We start from the raw sequence: 20,788 nt of genomic DNA, 5'->3' as shown, positions 1-20,788 counted from the left end.
ATTGGGTGGAGAAGTACTTGCTGTCATAGGGGTCCAGTAGGATTTCGAAAGCCAGGGTTAATAACGAATGAATAAGAGAGAATTATGCATGCTTCTAGAACGAAATGAGAGGATATTGTGAAGTGAAAATCTGACGGGATCTAGAGCTTAAAAAAAGGATTGACTCAAATTCGAATCAAGCCAATCTATCCGAACACAATAGGTGCAACACTTGCGACACCATTGGCATTGATGTTGTTCGTTTGTAGAACATTATGAAACACCAATTTTCAGAGTTGTGGTTGCAAATATGCCTTGTGTTAGAGCATCAGGGGTCTCAAGGCTATAGGGAAGCTTGGCGGGTCTTACAGTGCAGGGGATAACTCATAGCCACTAAAATCATCGTGAACAGAGCGGCGTAGTAAAATCATAACAGGCTGCCATGCCCATCTAACTTTTCATGTGGTTACCTTTTCTTCAATCCACTGCTGTGTCTGGATATTCGACAGGGAACTCGGGCGACAGTCGTGAAAGGATCTGAGGATCTGCGAATCGGGCACGACTTATACCAAGATATTGCGATATTCGACATGTCCAACCATCACCCATTGACTTCGATTTCTCGAGCACGACTCACGCAATCGTTACCACCATTACCCGAAGAAGATGCAGTACCTATCGGACCTTACCATGATGATCCAGCAGATGATGAAGATGCGGGGGTAACAGGAGGGATGGGAGGAAACCATATCGATATCAACGAACCTCCTGGGTATGAGCCAATGCACGATTATTTGGTCAGTAGAGTACGTCGATTAGCACAAATGAGGCCTCCCGAATATGAATTATCGTCGCCGGACCATACACACGACATACCACTTCAGCATCAAGAACCTTACCGAGATGACCCCTTCATCATCACGATAGATCCAAATCAACCTCCTCCACCATCTTACGAGGCTTTATATATACAAACACAGAGAGAATTAGAGATATTGAACGAGGAGATAGATCCGGATATAAGCCACGCGGAGGATATCTGCAAATGGCTGGTTAGCATGATTTTGATTACTTTAACAATTATTGCTGTTGGTTTTGCATTCAATTGGGGTCACCCATTTTAAGACGGCTCAATCGAATGCCGACAATCGTACAGTTCAGAAGTAAGGGAGGACAATAGTGGAATTATACCCGGCTTATGGAAACGGAAATGGGAGTTTGGGGTTTGGGGTTTGAAATCTACAGTTTGAACATGATTTGGAGATAGGATAACGGTTTGAAAGAAGCGGCCCCCGAAAGATTGTTTCTAATAGATTAGAATACAATTATTTACAAACTCAAACCTCCAACATCTCTTGTCAATTGACACCGAGCCACCTCCCACACATCGCGAGGACTTTCCAATTTGGGGATGGCACTTTCAACTACCCACCTACGAGTTCCTTACTATCTAGTATCTACCCCGCCGTTGTCCGAGGATGTACGGAGTATGATAACACATTTATCATCTGAAGCTTCTCATTCCTTATCATATCCACTGATGATGTCAAGGTAAACTCTGATTAATAAAAGTATATACGACATACACTAGGTTTGTGTACCAATTTCCGTTCAAATAGTCTACAAAGTTCGAAACCCCCTTGACTTACTCTCTTCCTTTTTCGTTTTTCAAATGGTTGTCTTTCGTTAGCATGGCACCTGCAACAGTAACAACAGCATCCGGTGCATCTTGGCAAGAGGTTGCCAAAGATAGACAAAGATATCGAGATGAGACTATCGCAGTTATCGAGCCAGCTATTCCGGATGTCACAAATGTTCCATTAAACACATTGTCAGTTGCAAGAAAAGTACTTACATCCGAGGAGATTAAAATTACAGAAGCTACAGTTGAATATCTAGTGGCTAAACTTGCAAAAGGAGAGTTGAGTTCAACCGAGGTTGCGAAAGCATTCTTGAGAAGAGCTGGGCTAGCCCAAAAAGTGGTATGTTCATCTTAGTAGACACTTTTACTATAGACTAATCAAACTCAGACCAATTGCATCACTGAATTACTTCCCGAGCGAGCACTTTCTCGTGCAAAATTCATTGACGAATACTTGAAAACGAATGGAAAGACTATTGGCCCTCTTCACGGTATACCGATAAGCGTAAAAGAGCATATCGGTATCAAAGACCTAGACCATAATGCGGGCTTCGTTGCTTGGGTTGGCAGAACAAGTCCAGTTGATTCCCATATCTTGGAAATTCTGTTGAATGCAGGTGCCATATTATATGCCAGGACCACACAACCTCAAACTTTAATGCATTTAGAGACGAGTAATAACATATATGGGTAAATCTGACAAGCAACTTACATTGACACTGCTAATTTGTTTCTTAGAGTGACTGTAAACCCATTCAATACTAGTTTGACTTGTGGTGGCTCTTCGGGTGGTGAAGGGGCGTTAGTTGGATTTAGGGGTTCGTGTCTTGGTATCGGTACTGATATTGGTGGCTCAATCCGTTCACCGGCAGCAAATAATGGTAACTAAGAGCGAGGCCGTTAAGTCGAAATATGCTCACCTTTACGTAGGTGTATATGGCATGAAGCCAACAGCTCGTCGTTTACCAGTAGATGGATGGACTGCAACTATGGCTGGGGCCGAGCACATCGTTCCCACGATCGGACCATTATCAACAAGCTTAGATGGCTGTAAAGTCTTCATGAAAGCACTCATTGATGCAAAACCATGGTTTAAGGAGCCATCTCTTTTGCCCTTCCCTTGGCGAGAGGAGAATTTCTTTCCAAGCAAAAAAATCAAAGTTGCAATTTTATGGGATGATGGGGTTGTTAGACCACATCCCCCAATCACAAGAGCTTTGAAACAAGTCGTGGACAAACTTAAGACGAATAAAAATATAGAGGTGGTTGAGTGGAAGCCATATAAGCATGACCTGGCTTGGGAGATAATTGTAAGAGTGGCGTCTTCCAACATGCAATCATCACTAATTTAATTTAGGCCAATTTGTATTTCTCCGATGGTGGTTCACAAGAACTCGATGCGATAAAGGAATCCGGGGAGCCCCTTCGCCCCCTCACTGAGCACATTATTACTCAGAACAAGCATCTACAATCTCATAGCATCGCATCGATGTGGAACTCTCAAGTTCAACGGGATATTTATCGTACCGAGTATGCAAGTGTTTGGAACGAAACAGCAACTTCGAAAGGTGCAAATGGTGAGCTGGAAGGTATGGTCGACGTCATACTGTCTCCAGTTGGGCCAGGAAGTGCACCAAAACTAGACACCAGTAAATGGTGGGGCTACACTTCGCAGTGGAATTTGTTAGATTATCCTGCTTTAGTCTTTCCAGTTGACAAGGTTGATGTGGAAAAGGACAGTACTAAAGAGACATACACTCCAAGAAACGACAAGGACAAATACAATTGGGATCTTTGGGAACAACATGGAGCTGAAGGTTATAAAGATGCACCTATCAGCTTACAGTTGATAGGAAGACGGTTAGTTGTGAGTTCAATTGTAGAGAATTCTGACTAATACATTTTGATTTATAGATTTGAAGATGAGAAGGTTATTCAGGCTTTGGAGATTATTCAAGAGCAAACTGGATTACCGTTTGTTGAATATGTTTGAATGATCTCAATCGAATAGAGATTATTCCATTAATCATTACCCTACATATTGCATCAGTTTTAGATATACAAAACCCATCTTTCAAACCTAGGCAGCATGCCAAGTGAACTCTATTGTAATGACATCCAAAATGAAGGGGCTCGCTTATTTCTGTTGTACTGCCTCCTCAATCCGGGGATACCACGGCAATGGCCAATTGCAATACCACTTGGAGTTGTTCATTTCTAAAGATGCGTTCCAGATGCGGCTCGTGATGCAATTGTATATTCTCTATCGTGTTGCCTCAAAACAGGCCGGCAGCCACTTTGAGGGTCGATGCGACAGGCAGCCGGAAAACTATTGCGGATCCAGACAATGAGAGTCATTGAAACCTAAAAATACGGATCCATCTTCACAACTTCAACACTCTCTGTCATGTCTTTGACTGGAGCCAATCCCTAAATTCGGACTAACTCATCTCATCACATATAATTTACGATATCATATACTAACTTTCAGTCATGCAACCCCGTTTTTCCTATAATACTCAATCATTTTCTCTACTCCTGCCGTTCTCCCTAGTCCTCAAACCTTACAAATTATGTATAATCCGCATTGGAATTTAGAAGCCTAACGTAGCCCTCTAGCAGCTTGGCACTTCCTTAATACCCTACTGGATTTCCTACCACACTCGGAAAATATCCCACCGAAGTATATAATCACCTTCAGTCCGGAATTACCCCGTAGTTCTGGTAATGATTAACTGAGGATTGTTGTTGCACTTGATACACAAAAATAATATAATGTTGGGAGGCTCAATGTTAAAAGGACTGAGCAAAGGCCTAAAGATGTTCTGTGCTGATTTTGTTTCTATTTTCAGATGTGGGTCTGGTGTTTGATGATGGGACCACCAACTAAAGTTTGGAAGCGCGTCGCAAATTCGCAATAGGCGGATTGATCATGCACTTGATGAAAAGAACATGGAGGAATGGGATGTGAAAGCCTAGAGGTCTATTTCATCTGCTTTTTTACTAGAAACTTCCTTTGTTCTTGATAAATTTATATTGAAATTCGAATCTGAAGTTAAACCGTGACAACAGGGACAACTGCCAAGAATTAACGACTAACATTACACTTTCCATCCACCTTCACCATCTATCAATCTTCATCCGACCAACATCATCACATCTATCCCATCACTCATAGATTACTGCGCCATATCTCACCCCGCACTAGGCACAACATCCATCTGAACCCTCCCACTATTCTGATTGGACAATGCCATTCTGCTCCCAGCGTCAAAGGTTTTTAGAGTTCCCATGCATGAACTATGGATGAAAAGAATACACTTCCCCACAAAAATTCATGCATATTCAACGGGATTTCCTTATCAACACCATCATATGCGCACGAAATATGGAGTGCATGGATGCCATGTGGTCTGTAGGAATAAGTCTATGGAGTAATCTGTTCCTCCATTTTAATATGTGATATCGAAGGAAGTCGAGGAAAGGAATCAGGGAAGATTGATGTAAGAAGGTCGATGAGCCTCCTTCTAGGTCTTTATGTACTGGACATCTCTCACAGTTTTCATTCACATTTTTCATTCTGGATACCGATAAGTGTACGGCCACTCTTTCGTTCTTTATTGTCTTTCTTTAATCCCTCTCATTCGTTTGATTTTCAGTCACTTTAGGTACTTGGCATTTGTGAATGACGTGCGTGTTTGTTGTTCTTTTTGCTGTTGGATCTTTATTGGATTGTGAGAGGCCTTTCGGATACACATTCTTTACTTATATCTCACACTCCACGACTCGGAGAAACTATCATTAACACTTATTCCGAATATCAAATTCGATTACTATACGTCATAAACATAACATCACACAAAATGTCTTCTTCAACCCCCTCCTACGATCTCACCTCCAACCCTCCTTTCACACCCAAAACCAGAACACCGATTCGTTCCTCCTCAGCTTCCTCTACAACATCCTCACCCTCACCCTCATCTCATACCTTCCAATCACCCCCCAAACCACTCATCCTCATGCGTTCCTTCTCCGCATCCTCCACCTCCTCCATCTCCTCAACACAATCCCGTACTTCCCAACCCTCGTCACCATTCCTCGAACCGCATTCGCGATATGAATCGAGACATCCGAGTGAACTCATCTATAGACGCATGCCGGATAGTCCTAAACCTCATTACTTCTATGAGAGACCCGGATTTTTCATTCCAAAGAGATCAGCGCCGAAAGCGCCGGGGGAGCCGAGGTCAAAGGTGGTTTTTGTTGGGGGGATGGACGGGGATGAGGAGGATCAAGAAGAATGAGTTGGAGATTTATGGGTTGTTATTGGGTGAAGATTTAATATGAGTATCACTTCGAGGAGTATTGGAAATGATGCGATGAGAAGCCGAGGAAATGATGACGGGACAGGCTGATTCGATTTGAGAAAATGGAATTCTGGAACAGCGATTCTCTTCCTACAGGGTTGATCGAGACATCCGAGTCCAGAGATTTCCAATAGAAATCTCACTCTTTTATTCATGTTTGGGTTGGGTCGAATTGGTGATGTATACGACATCGGGGATGGGATGAAATACGGGCATTGGGGCGCCGTCATTCGTTTATACCCGGTTTATCATTCTTTTACCATATATATCTATCATTCGTTGAATGTGAGGAAACATATTTCATTTTGTATCAGTACCTAACACTCGTTCTATTAGTGGTACATTTTAGGGATGTTTTTAAATAAATATATCGTTCATTTATATATTCATTCATTCATTCATTTCTTAGAGGTAGGAACTTGTTTGACATCCTATTGAAAGTGACCACGAAGCATGACATTGAGAGGGAGTCAAATAAGCAAACACATGATCGATGCGAAATTAGTATTTTGGTATCTAACATCATGTAAACTGTCCTGATCTCTTCTAACCTAGTGATATTTCCCTTCATTTTATCTCATTCCCATATCTAACACCTAATCCCCATTTCCCACCTTCCCCCTATCTCCCCGACTATACCCAACCACCCTCTCCCTCACCACCCTAAACTCCCCCCGCGAATTCCGAGTTTCCTCTTCCCACCCCACATTATTCGTCTTACAACTCGCCTTCGCGCGCGGTTCTCTCAACGGATCGATAAAATCTCGCTTCAACCTATACGCTTCGTCATTTCTACTCCTCTCCTTCTCCACCGTCACATCCGTCTGCACCAATATAAAAATTCCCTCTCTCCCTTTATCATCTTCCAATTCCCTCGTCGAACTTCCCCAATCCTGCATTTCTATATCCGCACTCCCCGCTTCCGTATTACTTTCTACAATACTTCTCCTGCGGGGTCGATCGGCCGATCCGAGATCTTCGCTCATACGCGTGTATAAGCCTGATATACGGGCTGTTTTGGAAGCGAGCCGAGAAGACGGGAGGATTATTTTTGCAGAAGTGGCGTTGTGGGAGTTGGGTTTGATGGTGGCGGAGAAACTGTATGAAGGGGGGGTGGAAAGACGATCTGGGAGGCGGGAATTTTTGTTGGAGAAGAAACGGCGGAAGAGGGGTTGGAGGAGAGCGAGATTGCCGCAGGTGATGCCGATGGCTTCTTCCATGTAGGTCCAGACTCCTCCTTCGACTTGGGAGACTGGGGGTGTGTTAGTGAGTTGTTTTGAATGGGGTTGTGTGGAATAGCTGTGCTATGTGAAGTGAATGAGTTATTTGATGGTTGTCCATCACGTTCTTGAGGGAATTTACAGTATACAGAATGGAGACTTACAAGTGAGGTCCTCGGTATCTATAGCAAAGAGGGCAACGAGACGGATAATGCTGGTTATTATAACACTAGAAGAAATTTCAACAATGTCAGCATATGATACTCACTTCTTTACATGACAGTAGATGATGACAAAACTTACAAAAAGCAAACTGCAAAAATTCCTATAAGCGCAATCTTCCTTCTTACATTCATCTGCAACTTCCAAATCATAGGTATTGGCATACAGAGAATCACACAATCCCCAAGAAAAGTCAAAAGACCATTCGTGAAAGATATCGTTCTTAATGCATTTGGAATACAATGGCCTTTTTGGTCTTTATTCCAGAAATAAGAAACTGGTGTGCATTCAAAAGTCGATGCTCCCAAAGCTGCAATCGTCCATAATAGTGTATAGATCCAGATAGCCCAAGCGAATTTTCTGAAATTTGTTGTAGGAAATAAACGGACGTAGAGAAGGATTAGGGAAGTCTTGAGGCAGAAAAGACAAAATGGTTGGAGTCTTTGAATCATCCATATTGACTTGACAAGTATTAGCTGCGGCTTAGATATTATGAAGAAGGGAGTACGAACAAAACTCAGACGTTTCCGATTGTCTACAGAAACATTCTTTTGATGATCTCCCAGTCCTACACTCAATCCTATTGATCATTAGCACATGATGATAGTACCAAGACACACATGTCTCTCAATTTCGAATGAGATAGAAGACTACATACCATATAATTCACAAATAGGAGTACCCAGACTAAATAGTAATGCAACACCCATAAACCAAACTTCGCATTGTATTCTAGCAACGGTATAAAGTTTTGCAAATACTCTCAACACAAAAGAGGCAATCGACAAGACAAGAAGGAAAACTGTTGAAACCAATACGAGTGACCTCTTGCCTTGCACTCCAAGGTCATCGAGATGCGGCGTACCCATTGTGCGAAACTTCGGTGTGTAGTCCAAGAGTAAAGAGCGCGTTTGACGCAATGCATTTAGTGGAGTGCGAAGCAAGGATGTGGGCTTGATTGATTTCCAAAACTTTCTCGTAGACAGAAACTAATGTAGTTTTGCCAGTGAGAGTAGAACCTTAGGGGAAGATCATGATTCGATGGTTCGTTCGACGTTGAAAGTCTTGGATACTATAAAGCATCTATGTATCAGGATATAGACCATGCTTTCTATGATCTACCTGTATAGTTCTATGGAATGGTCTACTGCATCATACAGGAGGTTATATGCATGGGAACAAACAGGATGCATGTCCTTCCTGATTCGATATAATGAAGATTAATCTAGCCGAGATTAGTAGCTGTTAAGAGTGCGAAACCACAGAGTTTGAGTATAAAGTAGCTGTATTGTTGCTCCTTTGATTCATTTACTCTTCATCTAGATCTCGGGAGCAAAATCATTGGTGCCTATCATAAGGATAGATTTAGCAGTTCACACAACACACTCTAGATTCGGTAGAGATTGGTCTTCGAATCCTGATGCCCCACGATCTTCCGAGCCATTGGTGGAAATGGGCAATTCATGGATATGGGAATAGGTAGCGGGATTCCCGAGAACATGTTTTTTCCTTGTATGAGATAGGGTGCCCTGGGATATTATACCAGGGTAAGAATGACAAGGCCAGGAGAAGAGAAAAGATCATCACTCTTTTGGCGTAGAATCACTTGTGACAGGTTTATCCGACTCTGTGTGTGGCTTGAAGTCAAGTTGTCGTAATTCCCTCGATATTTCTGTGATTGCAGGGAAGGTTTTCCCCTTAACTGCAAGCAGCATATTTTGCGATGCTCTTCAGCTCAATGTGTGCCTTTATGCGTAGCGGGCAATGAAATCAAAATATCGACATTTGTATCAACTTGATATGAAGTCTACCTGTGTATCAGAATTTTCGATGATATATTCCATACTAAATAATAGCGTCGCACTACCCCAATATGCGGGGATTGAGTTTGTTTTTTTGGTCAAAATAAGCTTCGTGGCTTTTCCATGTAATAAGCCTGAAGTTTAAAAAATTCATTGGGGCATCGAGCGCATTTAGGGTTTCAAGCTCCAAACTTCAAGAAAATTACAGGGTCTATAGGCTCGGCAACGGTAATCTCCCGGCGCGGCGTCAGCTTCTCCAGATAAATAAATCATTTTTATATATTTTTTTACCAGGTGGCTAATATGACAAGTCTGATTTGAAATCTCAATCTCTTTCTTATTGATATTTATCCCTTACCGCGATATTTTGTTCCCATGTAAATCCAGCATGAAGTTCACCGGCAATATGCACCTCCAATCTAATCCCATCTCCATCCCATCTCCATGATTCCAACTGAAACTCCACTCAAATGGAACGATACATCCACACTATATCGTACACCAGGGAAGTATCTGATTTTGGAAGACCTCATTGTCGATGATTGGAGAGTATAGGTCAGGTCCACTTCTCGATCTCCTTCAAAATCCTTTCAAAACCTCGACGATGATCCCAATTTCATTCAGTTAAGACAGGTCTTCTATACTTGCTCGATGTCCATTGACTTTATCAGCTGTTGCAGATATGGATACTCCTCAACAAGCCAAAAACAGCAACACTGTATTCTCTAATGCGGAGATAAACTCAAAGCAGGAAGATGATGGTAGTCAACTCAGTCCTGCCATGAAAAAGAATCAAGATGGAGTCGTGCTTATTCCTCATCCAAGTGATGATCCAAGAGATCCATTAGTGTGTACTTTCTGCCAATAACTTCAAAGTTTCGGTACCAAAAAGTCAAAAACATTGAATAGTGATAACAATCATAGAATTGGCCTATGCAAAAGAAATTGAAGATTCTCGCCGTCATTAGTTTTGCGACGTTTGCGGGATTTTCAGCATGTCTTGCTGGTCAGCTTCAAGTTGAGCCACAGGCCAAACTATACCATAAAACTACGACGCAGATCGCTTATCAAGTAAGATATCACAACGTTTCTCTTGAGAAAGGCACAAACTAAATGATTCTCTAGAATTCCGCTGGTTCGGCTGGTATGGCAGCAGGAGGATTCTTTTTCTTCCCATTATCACATGTCATCGGACGTAGTTCTGCTATCTTTTGGTCATTGATTGGTGCCATATTAAGTAATGTATGGGCAGCGCTTATGACACACGAGAATCAATACAATGCATTCATCGTCTCTCGATTCTTCGGTGCATTCTTCGGTGCCATTACTGGAGTATTAGGTCCACGAATTTTGGTTGATTTATTTTTCCTACACCAAAGAGGAAGAGCTTTCACTGTTTTTCATTGGTGTTTTGATTTTGGAACAGTAGCGGGACCAACTTTGTCGGCTCTCATTTCTGCAAAGTCGGTATGGATGAATGCGTATCGATGGACAGCAGGATTGGTTGGTTTGGCTGTCATTTTGGTATTCTTATTTCTCCATGAAACCTCTTGGGATAGAACACCTGGAGCCGTTAACCCCGATCCACCTTCTTCTTTGATTGCAAACAGAATTGCAACATTTCTTCCTGGTACCAAAGTCACACCAAAGACATCTTTCTCGCAGACTGTAAGTCATAACACATACATTGGTATCTATCAACCCATCAACAATACTAACTCCGAATAGCTCAAAATCGCAAAAACCCCATTTCTTATTGCCATCTCCCCAGTTTGTCTAGTCCTCAGTATCTTCACATTAACCAACTTTGGCTTCTACGTCGCCATGAATTCGCTTTCTCCCACATTCCTGCAAAAGCCAGTTGCAGCCGGCGGATATGGTTTTACAACCTGGCAAAATGCTGAATGTAAGCAGTCTTTCCCTCCCCATCCCCATCTAGGATTAATTAACACATACATCAGTCTCCTTCACCCATTGGATCGGTATTTTCTTCGCCCTCTTCTACGGCCAATACCTCTCCGATCGACTTCCTCTCTACATCGCCAAAAAATACAACAACGGTATCTGGGTCCCCGAATACCGTCTCCACGCTCTCTGGTTTCCGGGCCTCCTCAACCCTATCGGACTCGGTCTCTTCGGCGCAGGTCTTCTCTATCATCTCCATTGGGTTGTTCTCGCTCTCGCTACCGTCCTCGTTACTTTTGGCTCCTTGTGTATTACACCTATCACCGTGAACTATATCAATGAATGTTTCATCGGTAATCCGGCAGAAGCGTCTATTGCTGTTAATTTTTACAGGGTGGGATTCGGCCTCAGTGTGGCGTTTTATATTAAACCTTGGGTGGCGGATGTGAATGTAGGGTGGACGTATGGGACGATGGCCTTTTTGGAGGTGGCCGGTCTGTTGTGTATCGTGTTGTTGGTGTGGAAGGGACATAGAATTAGAGAGATGAGTTTCGGTGGGTTGGGGAGGAGCGAGGAGGGAGAACATGTTGTTGAGGAGAAGAGGATCGGGGTTTAGGGGTTATGTTTGTTTGATGGGAGGATGGATGCGGAATGTGTATAGATTATGACCCGTAAAATCTCTATATGAAAGATTCATCGAAGTTTGATCGCGTGATTCTTCGTTGGATAATACATACATGTATCCAAGCCTACCAGTCTCTACATAGCAAATAATTAGAGTAGAATTCCACACCCGTGAAGTATCAAAAGCTCCTCACAAACAGTACAAAAGTCTCACTCCAGATCAAATCTCCCCAGAACCCACAACCCCCATCTCAACACCACACCCATCCAATAAACCTCCAATCTTCCCATTTTCCCACGTCTACATATCCCCGACACAAAGAATCACGAAATTTCTTTTCCAAGGTATGAACAAGTCACAAAATACACAGCACATAAAAATACCAAAACCCCTGCACCCATTCCCCATCACCCCCTCTCCATATTCCCCACTACAAGATATCCTCCTCTTACAAAACATGAAACAAGCTATCCATCCCCATCCATCCCTATCATTAACCCCATCCCCAACTCCATACTCTACACAACAAAACCCAAGAATATCCCTCGAGAGCCAAATCCCAAGAGGATGACATGAACAAATCGACTAGATTATCACAATTCAACTCCCCAATTGGTATTGTGTTCCCCAGAAAATGATGGTGATATTATTAATACTTAGGTGGCCTCGTCATGGAGATCTACTTAGAACTATGATGGCCTCGTCGATATATATCAATGATAAGAATGCTAAAGAGGAAAAACGATTTCCCTCGTATAGAGGGAAGAGGAAAGAGGGAGTGATTTATGAGATGTGGTTTAGCAGAGTAGATAGGTGGATGGAATTACTAAATACTGGGTAAGAAAGAAACAAGGGAAAGAGATATTTGCTACAGTAGATCGCTTGGCGCTTGCCTTGAGTAAATCAGACACTGTAAGCGCCGATGAGATGGTATTTCTCACATGAGGAATGTAAAGGAAGGGAGCAGCGTAGGTGGAAAAAAGCAGTGTGTGTGTAGATTATCGCATTGATTCATTATCCTATCCTATCGTTTCCTTTCATTTCCTATTTCATTCATTTCGTCCTTGTATCAAAGATGCACAATGACATATCTTACTTATTGATCCGATCGAATCCAATCCAAGCCACTCCAGCCGTTTTCTCATTCCTTCCATCCCATTCCCCATCCCATCTATCCACCGTTCATTCCCCAAAAGTAAAACATTAAAATCGGCCGTAACTCCCTCCCACCCATCCATCCCAATCCCATCAAAACACACTCCTCCTTCCCACGCACCCCTAAACATACGTCCTCCTGTGACTCCCACTCCTTCTACTCCTATGACTTCCACTTCTCCTATGTCCATGTCTCGTCACATGCGTCTCCCTCACATAAACCTTCTCATCTCTCCTCCCCCCCCTCTCCTGCCCCTTCCCCACCATACAAGCCAACAAACTCGTTATGAAAAAGAAAATACAATTCATGATTCCAAACGCAAAACAGGCTTTGAGCATCGCACACGTTTTATCCACTTTGACACTCACTCCATTAATATTCGCATTTCCAAAGGCTCCGAAATTGATGTAGTATCCGGGGGTGTTTGTGAGATGCGAACAGTCGGAATTGGTGATGAAGCGGAGCTCGTAGACGCCGGCGATGAAAGCGCCTACGAAACAGAGATCGATGAAAGAAACGAAGAGGGCGTTGGAGCGGGTGCGGTGGTAGGTGAAGAGGGTTGCGATGGCCCAGGCGCAGGCGAGCACGGAGACGATGAAGAGCACGAGGATGTAGTTGGGGGTGAGAGCGTTGTTGGATGCGTAGATGTTGACGAAGAAGGCGAGCATGCCTAGGGTTGGGATCTAACGAACAAGAAAGAAAGTATTAGTTGAATGTAAGTGAGGAATTGGGATATCATAACGAGGAATCGCATACCAGAGTAATGATCTCGCAGAATCGCCAAAAGGCGAAGAACATGCCGAAAAGCATTGTGAGTTTTTTTTGTCTCTTCAGATTTTGGTTGGAGTGTGAGAGAAGTATATTATTGATGCTACAGACAGCGAGCAGCAAATCTTTGCGATTATTTTATGTGTATGTGTGTGATTATTAACGATTGTGGAAAATAACTTGGAGCTAAAGTCGGCTTATCTTATGCGACAACAACGACGATGATGATGATGAAAGCCGAGTCCAAACGTACGAATCAAATTCACTTCCACACAATGAATGATGTGTGTGCTTGCTTGCTCCAATCGCAAGACACGAGAAAGAAAATCTCGCTGAATTAAAGCAGTGAATACTAGATAGGTAGATACTTGATAAATAAAAAGAAAGAAGAAGATGAGAAACCCTTCGTCGACAAGATGCGAAGCTAGCTCTTCTTATCAAGTTCTAATTCTGTTCAGTTCGAGATACCCACAGACATAGATTGAATGAATAGAGGTTGGGATGGATGGATTTGCCCTGCTTTTGGGTATGTATGATATGATGCAGCCTTGTTTATTTACCCATCTAGATACCTAGCTAGTCGTTTGGGAAAGGAATAAGGATATGTTGGTGGATATGGGATCTTGGATGTGAAATGGGACAGGATGTGGATGGTGGGATTTGCGTGCTTGGTTACTTGCTGCTTGCCTCAAACTTTACTTGTCTAATTCCTTCAAAGTGAAGCGTTACAAGGATGAAAACAAGAATGTGGAGAGCAGGATGGATATGCGATGCGCTGGGTAAATGCTGACGACAAAAGTGACCAGGCTCGCTTTGGGGAAAGTTAAGTTTCTTTGCTTTTCGTTGCTGGTGGAGTGGAGGGATAGATGGGGCGGGTGTAACGGTAAGGGTAACGGTGTGTGAAATACCTCGCTACGGAGTATATGTGAGGTTTTATATGACGTCGGTGAAGAACTGGTTGATTAGATTCTTATCGATAGTTGAATCTTGCTTGTTTGCTGGTTGGAATTGCGTAGTGGTTATGATTATCTCGTCTCGTCTGGTCTCGTCTGGCCTCGTCTCCTTTTCTACGATATACACGTTGATATATTTATTACACAGTATCTACAGACCTTCCGATCAAAACATCAAATAAAGAGATGGCTGGAATATAATAGGAATATAATCCTAGATACTAGGTTAGACAGTATTTTATGTAATGAGATTACCTACGGAGTATACCTAGATTTACGAGCTGCATCCCGTTTTATATCACATATTTACGACCAAGTAACTGACAGTACCCCCCCCCCCCCCCAAACTCAATTTCGTTGCGATCCAAAAAATGGCGGGGTTGGGTTTAGTGTATCAAAATTAAAGAAGTGGCAGGTTATTGGCGCCCAAAGATCCTGGACGATTAGGTCAATGCAGGGTGACAACATCTGTTTTTAGTATCCGATGAACTCGAAACAAAATCCAGAATCCAGATGTCAAACGAAAAGAGAAGAGAAGAATAAAAAGAAAGAAGAAAAGGCACCGAGATTATCATCTTGGAAGGAGATCTGGGTAGTTGGTATAAAATCTGGTATTACATTTTAATCTAGGATCAATTGGTTGGAGAGTCTAAAGTTTCATTATATTTTTTGGCCAGCTCAACAAGATGATTCGATTATTCTCGACTTTTCCAGGTACCGATGTACCGACAGGTACAGTGGTGGAGAATATCATATGTACCTATTCGTTGTACCTGTTCGCCGAGTTGATGAAACTTATTACTTCATCGGCGGTGAATCGTCAAGAGCTTCCATAACTTGTTGTTGACTCCATTCTTCGCCGAGTTTCTTCTCCTGATGTTTCAATTACCCGAAAAGTACATTTCGAGGGTTTAGTACATGCTGCAGGTCAGGCCCGTACCGCTAGATCATTTTTTAGGTCCAGTATTTCGCACGAGTCATGTTTGAATTGAGAAAAAAGGGTATCAACATTTTAGTCCAGTCTTTGGCCAATTTCTGTTCGCTTTTGGCCGTTTCAAAATTGCATCTAGAAAGCAATTGCTCAACTCCGTGAAGCGTCTTCACCAACAGTATAACCTCTTGCTACACCACTTCTCCCTTCTTCAACAACCGCAGCGACTTCTCTTTCTTTGCCTTCATCAATAGCCTCTTTATCGTAGTCACTACCCAAACCTGTCCAGGTTCTCTTCTCTCTCAGATATTCTGCACCAGGACTAATCTCTCCATTAACGGTCGCCATTTCCATCTTTGCTCTCTTGACCAGTTTATTTGATGCGTTGCGCTGTAACCCGTTCTCCAACGTTTTCTTGGGCTCTGAAGAAGTTGTCTGAGAAGAGCACATAGGTCGAGAATGTGAGACGTATCGGCCAGTTCGAAGATCGAATTCAGGAGGCATCGATTCTTCCTCAGAGTCGTCTGCATCCTCGGTTGGAATTGCTGTTTCGGAATACTGATTATTTGATTCAGTAGGTTCCACCGCCAAAGTAGGGACAGTATCAGATTGCAGATTCAAAGCATTGAAGTCTGCAACCCAATCACCACCCCAAACCCGCTCATCATCACTCTGTAAGGCCAATGCCAATTCGAAGGGTGTGATGACTGGTTTGAATAACGCTTCCCCTTCTACCAAACTACTCTCCCAACATCCTACCACTACCCATCCATCTATTTCACTGAAATTTGCCAACTTCGCAGCATTGACCTTACCCACCACAAACGTGTAGGATTTCTTTCCCTTTGATCGTATGAGTGATGCCAGGGAATTGACAGTAGGTAAATAATTCGTTACACTTAGGGTGTTTATCAGAATACCAAATACTGAAGAGGAAGACTGTGATGTCAGTAAGGCATATCTCCGCATGAGTGCTCTTGCTGTATTCGTTTTCGTCGTTTCGTTTCCGGTCGTAGAATCTGTAGAATAGATATGCATCTCCTTAACTCTACTCGACAACGTAAGTAGTAACGCAGATGGTGGCTCGCTAATGTGGAATAAACTATAATCCTTCATATCTACCCCTTCATCTAACTTTCGGTTTGGTATTGTGGCACTGGGATTGTGTGTGATTTCCGGCGCGAGTATATTTTCAAAGCCTCTGTCTCGTAATTGCGCGACTAAAGGTGAAATATGCGAGTGGTATGTGATGTCAGCCATAATGACAATTTTGTCAGACTTCTCCTTGTATGTGTTTTCGAAAGCTTGAATGACCGATTCAAGGTTCAGTGGGCGAGATGTGAAGACGTAGATTACTGGTAGTCGTGCAGTAGGAGATAGACAGGCGCGGCCATAATGAACGACGACTTGCGCATCGACGTGCTCGGCGGCGATTTCATCAACACAACAAGATCCATAAGATGTATCTGCCAGTATGTATAGTTTATGTCGAATATTCGATGTCGTGATATTCGCGGGTGGATTGCTGAAGTCTGTTTCTAGGCTCGAGCCTTCATCCTTTGCGATTTCACTCAAACTTGGTTCTGTAGGTGATTTTCGAAGTCTACTCTCCAATTCCTGAAAAATTCTAGGTGCATCTGACAACATCCCATCCGAAAACTGTAGAGCTATTTTCTTCCATCCTCCTTCTCGAATCTCATTCACCGTCCGCGAAATCTCGTAAACATCGTATAACTCTTCGTCTGAAAGTTTAGGGAGGTCATCTTTCTTGATTGAAGGTGTAGGATCTTCGAATATATGTACTTCTGGGGTCGATAGAACTGGGGCGGTGGTTAGTTGTTCCATCATTATATCCGTATGTCAAAGAAAATTCATATGGCGGGGTTGAAATTATATTGCCGTTTTCTCCGCGGGGAAGGCAGGGCGGTGAACATGGCAATATATCTTACCAAAGAATCCACTCGCTCTCATTCTCATTCCATCTATTCTACACTCTCAATGTCGACAAATCTCAACTCTTTTCTCCTGTTTTCCCTTTTCTATCTTCTTTCTCTTGGTGGACCCAGACGTCGGATTTGTTTACAATGTCAAGTGTCATTGATCTAAAACTCAAAGTCAATAAATGCGATCTAGGGAAGCTCTATTGACAGCGAAGATAGTCTTGCAAGTGCTGGCAATAAAATGTCTATACCCGACCATAAACATTCTTGAAACATCAATACTGATAAAGATGTAGAAGTGAGCTTCGAGTCTTTTGTGGAATTTTGATACTGCTTTTGGTCTCCTGCTGTGGCGATCAAGTATATCAGATGTACCACGCATCCTTAAATGGAATTGTCTGCGAGCCAGTGCTAGCATCATCCAATTGGTTCACTGTGTGGCAAGGCTGTCGATGAATGTCATCTGGATGATATGCAATGAAGGCGCATTTGAGCCTTATTGGTGTTGATGCGGGGGAATTTAGGTAATCCCATGCCCGGTGGCAGTAAAAAGCCTTTCTCATGCAAGGTAATTCTGCTCAGCCTGCGTTCACGCGCAAATAGTCGGGATACATGAAAAATGATTCAGATATTTATTCTTCATCTTATCCCCATCCCCTGTGAGTTGATTGATCACTCTTTTCCATTTATTCGATCATAATTCCTTAATTTAAATCTTTGCGCTCATGAATTATTCAAAATCATTCTCAACCGGGGATCTCAAAGCATCATCAATATCTGCCTATGCCATTGATGAATCTAAGACTCCTGAAACTCATTGCTTCGCACCAGAACCCCCAAATCATCACCCACACCGTGGTGGGAAAGTTATTACCGATGCAGATTGGCCAGCTCTAAAGCCAATCATTCATCGTCTGTACATCATTGATAATTTGACATTCCTCAAAGTTAAGGAGGCGCTCAACTTGGAGTTCGGATTCAATATCACGTAAGTTTGATTGGAATTTGACTTGGTTCCCGTTCATTAAATTTCAGAACTACGATCTGATGAAAATAGGAAACGACAGTTTACTCGAAAAGTCGAAACCTGGGGCTTCAAAAAGAATTTTAGGAAAAATGAAAGAGATGAGATTGTGAAGAGCGGGAAAATTCCTCAAAGATTTTTACACGACTCACGAATTAACCAAAAAAGGGTGGAGCGCTTGCAGAAAAGAAATACCGTACGCATGGGTGTTGGAGTCGAAAGCGAAGATATTGAAAGATCTCTCGTACAGAACCTGGAATTTTCTCAAAAACCCAAGGCAATCAAGGAAACTTCATTGGATCTTACGCCCTGCAATAGCATGATGGGGAATCAGAACGCGGCACTTAAAGACCGCGATATGATTATTGAAGAGATACCTAGATCAGACTTTCGGCACGACATAGTCACACTCGACACCGGGGATCAATGGCCTTTCAATAAGTTTGCTGGAGATAATTCCGGACTTCCATGGTTGGCTGAGTTTTTTGTGCAACTGGAGATTGCAGAAGTCATTGCACTCACAAGTTTTGAGCCTGAGAAGCAGGGAGATGTCGAAGAAGCACGATTTATATCTGGAACAGCACTGAAGGAGCTTATCAACCCATCTGACAGCGATTCAGTATGCGGCGGGTCTTTCCAGGCTCAAAGGCAGAACCATTCCCCATATTACATTTTCGCTAGAAGTGCCTCGCTACAAGCCCATAACCCAGGGATACATCGATGTCACTGCAGTCCTCTGTTCGAGATTGACATCTTCCCCCCATATAAAAACTCCAACAATCGCGCACAGGATAAATGGATCCATTCGTTTGCACCATTCAAAAGGATTGCATTAGATTTAGAGGCAAAATTGTCGAAATTAGAAAGAGTCCTGCCAGCGAGTTCTACAGCAATCATTTCGACCCTAGAATGCTTGGCATTTGTGTACCACCGAAGCCGCGAGAGCAAACAAGTCGTGATGACATGTAGAAAGCTCTTGCATGCAAGACAAAAGGAAAAATCCCCCAATACGCATAAAATGGTAGAATCATGTCTTTGGATTGTAGATTCCTGCCTTGCATTGGGGGAACTGAAGATTGGGCTGAATATACATGCCATTTTGCACCCGAGGATAGAAAATGCTGTGGATCTACAACATCCATTACGTATTCATTCAACGTATTTGAAAGCCGAAATCTTATACCAACTTCATCAGTATCGCGAAGCTGAAGATATAATCCGCCCTGTGATGCAGATAGTTCTAGCCACATTAGGGCACAACCACTTGTTGACTATTGGACTAATGAATACGTTGTCTTTAATTTTGCGAAGAAGGTTTCATCTGGTGGAGGCCAATAGGCTTGCTAGGTATAGCCTTCAGATGGCCGATCAAATCAGACTTGGGTGCGACTTGGTTCGAAAGCGCAGGAGCACTTATGCCTATATTAGAAATCCAGGGCCTCTGCAACGAGAGTATCAATCTGTCCCATCACCTATTCAAATTATCGGTCGAAATCTTTGATTGCAGAGAGCATGCATTCCTTCTTCATCGCATGCAAATAGCCAGAGCCCTCTTAAAACAAGATGAAGCTTCAAAGGCAGTGGACATGCTCAGAGGGGCTCAGGATTATTCTTACGCATTTGAAGGGCAGCCAATATTTCTGGATTTCTTGGCCTTATTAGGTTGCGCTCTTCAGGAACAGGGGAACTTCGGGGAAGCTATAGTTTACCTCAAGAATCTCTCAAGTTAATAGTCGAATTGTATGGATGGGACTATGTAATTGTATATTTGCTTTTCAGGAGAATTGTAAGGTGCTGTGAAGGACTTTCACGCTATGATGAAGTATTGGAAATTTACGAGAAGCTTTTACGAAAATGGAAAATGTTTGTGGAGAAAGGATCGCCGATCAAAGTATGGATCAAGGAGATTGAAGATAGGAATTATGAGATAAGAGGATGGATTAAGGAGCACGACGAGGGTAGCCATGAAGGTGACGACGGCGAGGAAGAAGCATGCTTAGAAGACACAGAGTTAGAGGGTAATGATATTTACCAGGAGGAAGATAGGGAGGGTGAAGCTCGATTTGATATCAGTCTGGATGATATATTCAATACAGAACGAGATATCTCTAGGGATATAAGTCTTGAGGGGCTGCATCTTAATGATAGTTTTTTATTATAAATAAAGCAAGGAATAGAGGGGCTAAAAAAAGTTTCCGCTTTGGCATCCTCACTGCTGGAAGTTCTCGTCAGTTAGTACAAATTGGATAGTCTC

At 42.7% G+C, this 20,788-nt stretch overlaps 9 protein-coding genes across 9 annotated transcripts; 6 read left to right on the top strand and 3 right to left on the bottom strand.

The window, feature by feature from the left end:
- Positions 1 to 569: 569 nt before the first annotated feature.
- Positions 570 to 1,103, top strand: EAF01_011098 (uncharacterized protein; the record flags this gene model as incomplete). The annotated part of the gene is made up of 1 exon (XM_038919355.1): positions 570 to 1,103. One exon carries the CDS (start codon positions 570 to 572, stop codon positions 1,101 to 1,103), a length of 534 nt encoding a protein of 177 aa, XP_038765226.1.
- A 376-nt stretch (positions 1,104 to 1,479) lies between these two features.
- On the top strand, positions 1,480 to 3,700 carry EAF01_011097 (uncharacterized protein). The gene is made up of 6 exons (XM_038919354.1): positions 1,480 to 1,961; positions 2,010 to 2,311; positions 2,360 to 2,502; positions 2,552 to 2,931; positions 2,979 to 3,481; positions 3,536 to 3,700. The coding sequence occupies exons 1-6, from the start codon at positions 1,671 to 1,673 to the stop codon at positions 3,612 to 3,614; spliced, it is 1,698 nt and encodes a 565-aa protein (XP_038765225.1). The 5' UTR covers positions 1,480 to 1,670; the 3' UTR covers positions 3,615 to 3,700.
- A 1,784-nt stretch (positions 3,701 to 5,484) lies between these two features.
- EAF01_011096 (uncharacterized protein) lies at positions 5,485 to 5,925 on the top strand (the record flags this gene model as incomplete). The annotated part of the gene is made up of 1 exon (XM_038919353.1): positions 5,485 to 5,925. The coding sequence occupies one exon, from the start codon at positions 5,485 to 5,487 to the stop codon at positions 5,923 to 5,925; it is 441 nt and encodes a 146-aa protein (XP_038765224.1).
- A 659-nt stretch (positions 5,926 to 6,584) lies between these two features.
- Positions 6,585 to 8,299, bottom strand: EAF01_011095 (uncharacterized protein; the record flags this gene model as incomplete). Its single annotated transcript, XM_038919352.1, has 5 exons — positions 6,585 to 7,240; positions 7,373 to 7,437; positions 7,512 to 7,891; positions 7,943 to 8,010; positions 8,089 to 8,299. 5 exons carry the CDS (start codon positions 8,297 to 8,299, stop codon positions 6,585 to 6,587), a joined length of 1,380 nt encoding a protein of 459 aa, XP_038765223.1.
- Positions 8,300 to 9,914: 1,615 nt separating this feature from the next.
- EAF01_011094 (uncharacterized protein) lies at positions 9,915 to 12,016 on the top strand (the record flags this gene model as incomplete). Its single annotated transcript, XM_038919351.1, has 5 exons — positions 9,915 to 10,079; positions 10,157 to 10,303; positions 10,358 to 10,900; positions 10,961 to 11,138; positions 11,194 to 12,016. The coding sequence occupies 5 exons, from the start codon at positions 9,915 to 9,917 to the stop codon at positions 11,751 to 11,753; spliced, it is 1,593 nt and encodes a 530-aa protein (XP_038765222.1). The 3' UTR covers positions 11,754 to 12,016.
- A 727-nt stretch (positions 12,017 to 12,743) lies between these two features.
- EAF01_011093 (uncharacterized protein) lies at positions 12,744 to 14,734 on the bottom strand. Its single transcript, XM_038919350.1, has 2 exons — positions 13,675 to 14,734; positions 12,744 to 13,601 (listed from the first exon to the last, which is right to left on the bottom strand). The coding sequence occupies exons 1-2, from the start codon at positions 13,726 to 13,728 to the stop codon at positions 13,041 to 13,043; spliced, it is 615 nt and encodes a 204-aa protein (XP_038765221.1). The 5' UTR covers positions 13,729 to 14,734; the 3' UTR covers positions 12,744 to 13,040.
- A 986-nt stretch (positions 14,735 to 15,720) lies between these two features.
- On the bottom strand, positions 15,721 to 17,418 carry EAF01_011092 (uncharacterized protein; the record flags this gene model as incomplete). Its single annotated transcript, XM_038919349.1, has 1 exon — positions 15,721 to 17,418. The coding sequence occupies one exon, from the start codon at positions 17,416 to 17,418 to the stop codon at positions 15,721 to 15,723; it is 1,698 nt and encodes a 565-aa protein (XP_038765220.1).
- A 172-nt stretch (positions 17,419 to 17,590) lies between these two features.
- On the top strand, positions 17,591 to 20,035 carry EAF01_011091 (uncharacterized protein; the record flags this gene model as incomplete). The annotated part of the gene is made up of 2 exons (XM_038919348.1): positions 17,591 to 18,498; positions 18,568 to 20,035. Exons 1-2 carry the CDS (start codon positions 18,236 to 18,238, stop codon positions 20,033 to 20,035), a joined length of 1,731 nt encoding a protein of 576 aa, XP_038765219.1. The 5' UTR covers positions 17,591 to 18,235.
- A 360-nt stretch (positions 20,036 to 20,395) lies between these two features.
- On the top strand, positions 20,396 to 20,695 carry EAF01_011090 (uncharacterized protein; the record flags this gene model as incomplete). The annotated part of the gene is made up of 1 exon (XM_038919347.1): positions 20,396 to 20,695. The coding sequence occupies one exon, from the start codon at positions 20,396 to 20,398 to the stop codon at positions 20,693 to 20,695; it is 300 nt and encodes a 99-aa protein (XP_038765218.1).
- Positions 20,696 to 20,788: the final 93 nt, after the last annotated feature.

This window comes from Botrytis porri, assembly GCF_014898465.1.
Source record: "Botrytis porri strain MUCL 3234 chromosome Unknown BPOR_019, whole genome shotgun sequence".
Classification (NCBI taxonomy): domain Eukaryota; kingdom Fungi; phylum Ascomycota; class Leotiomycetes; order Helotiales; family Sclerotiniaceae; genus Botrytis; species Botrytis porri.
This window is presented reverse-complemented; position numbering and strand designations above follow the sequence as displayed.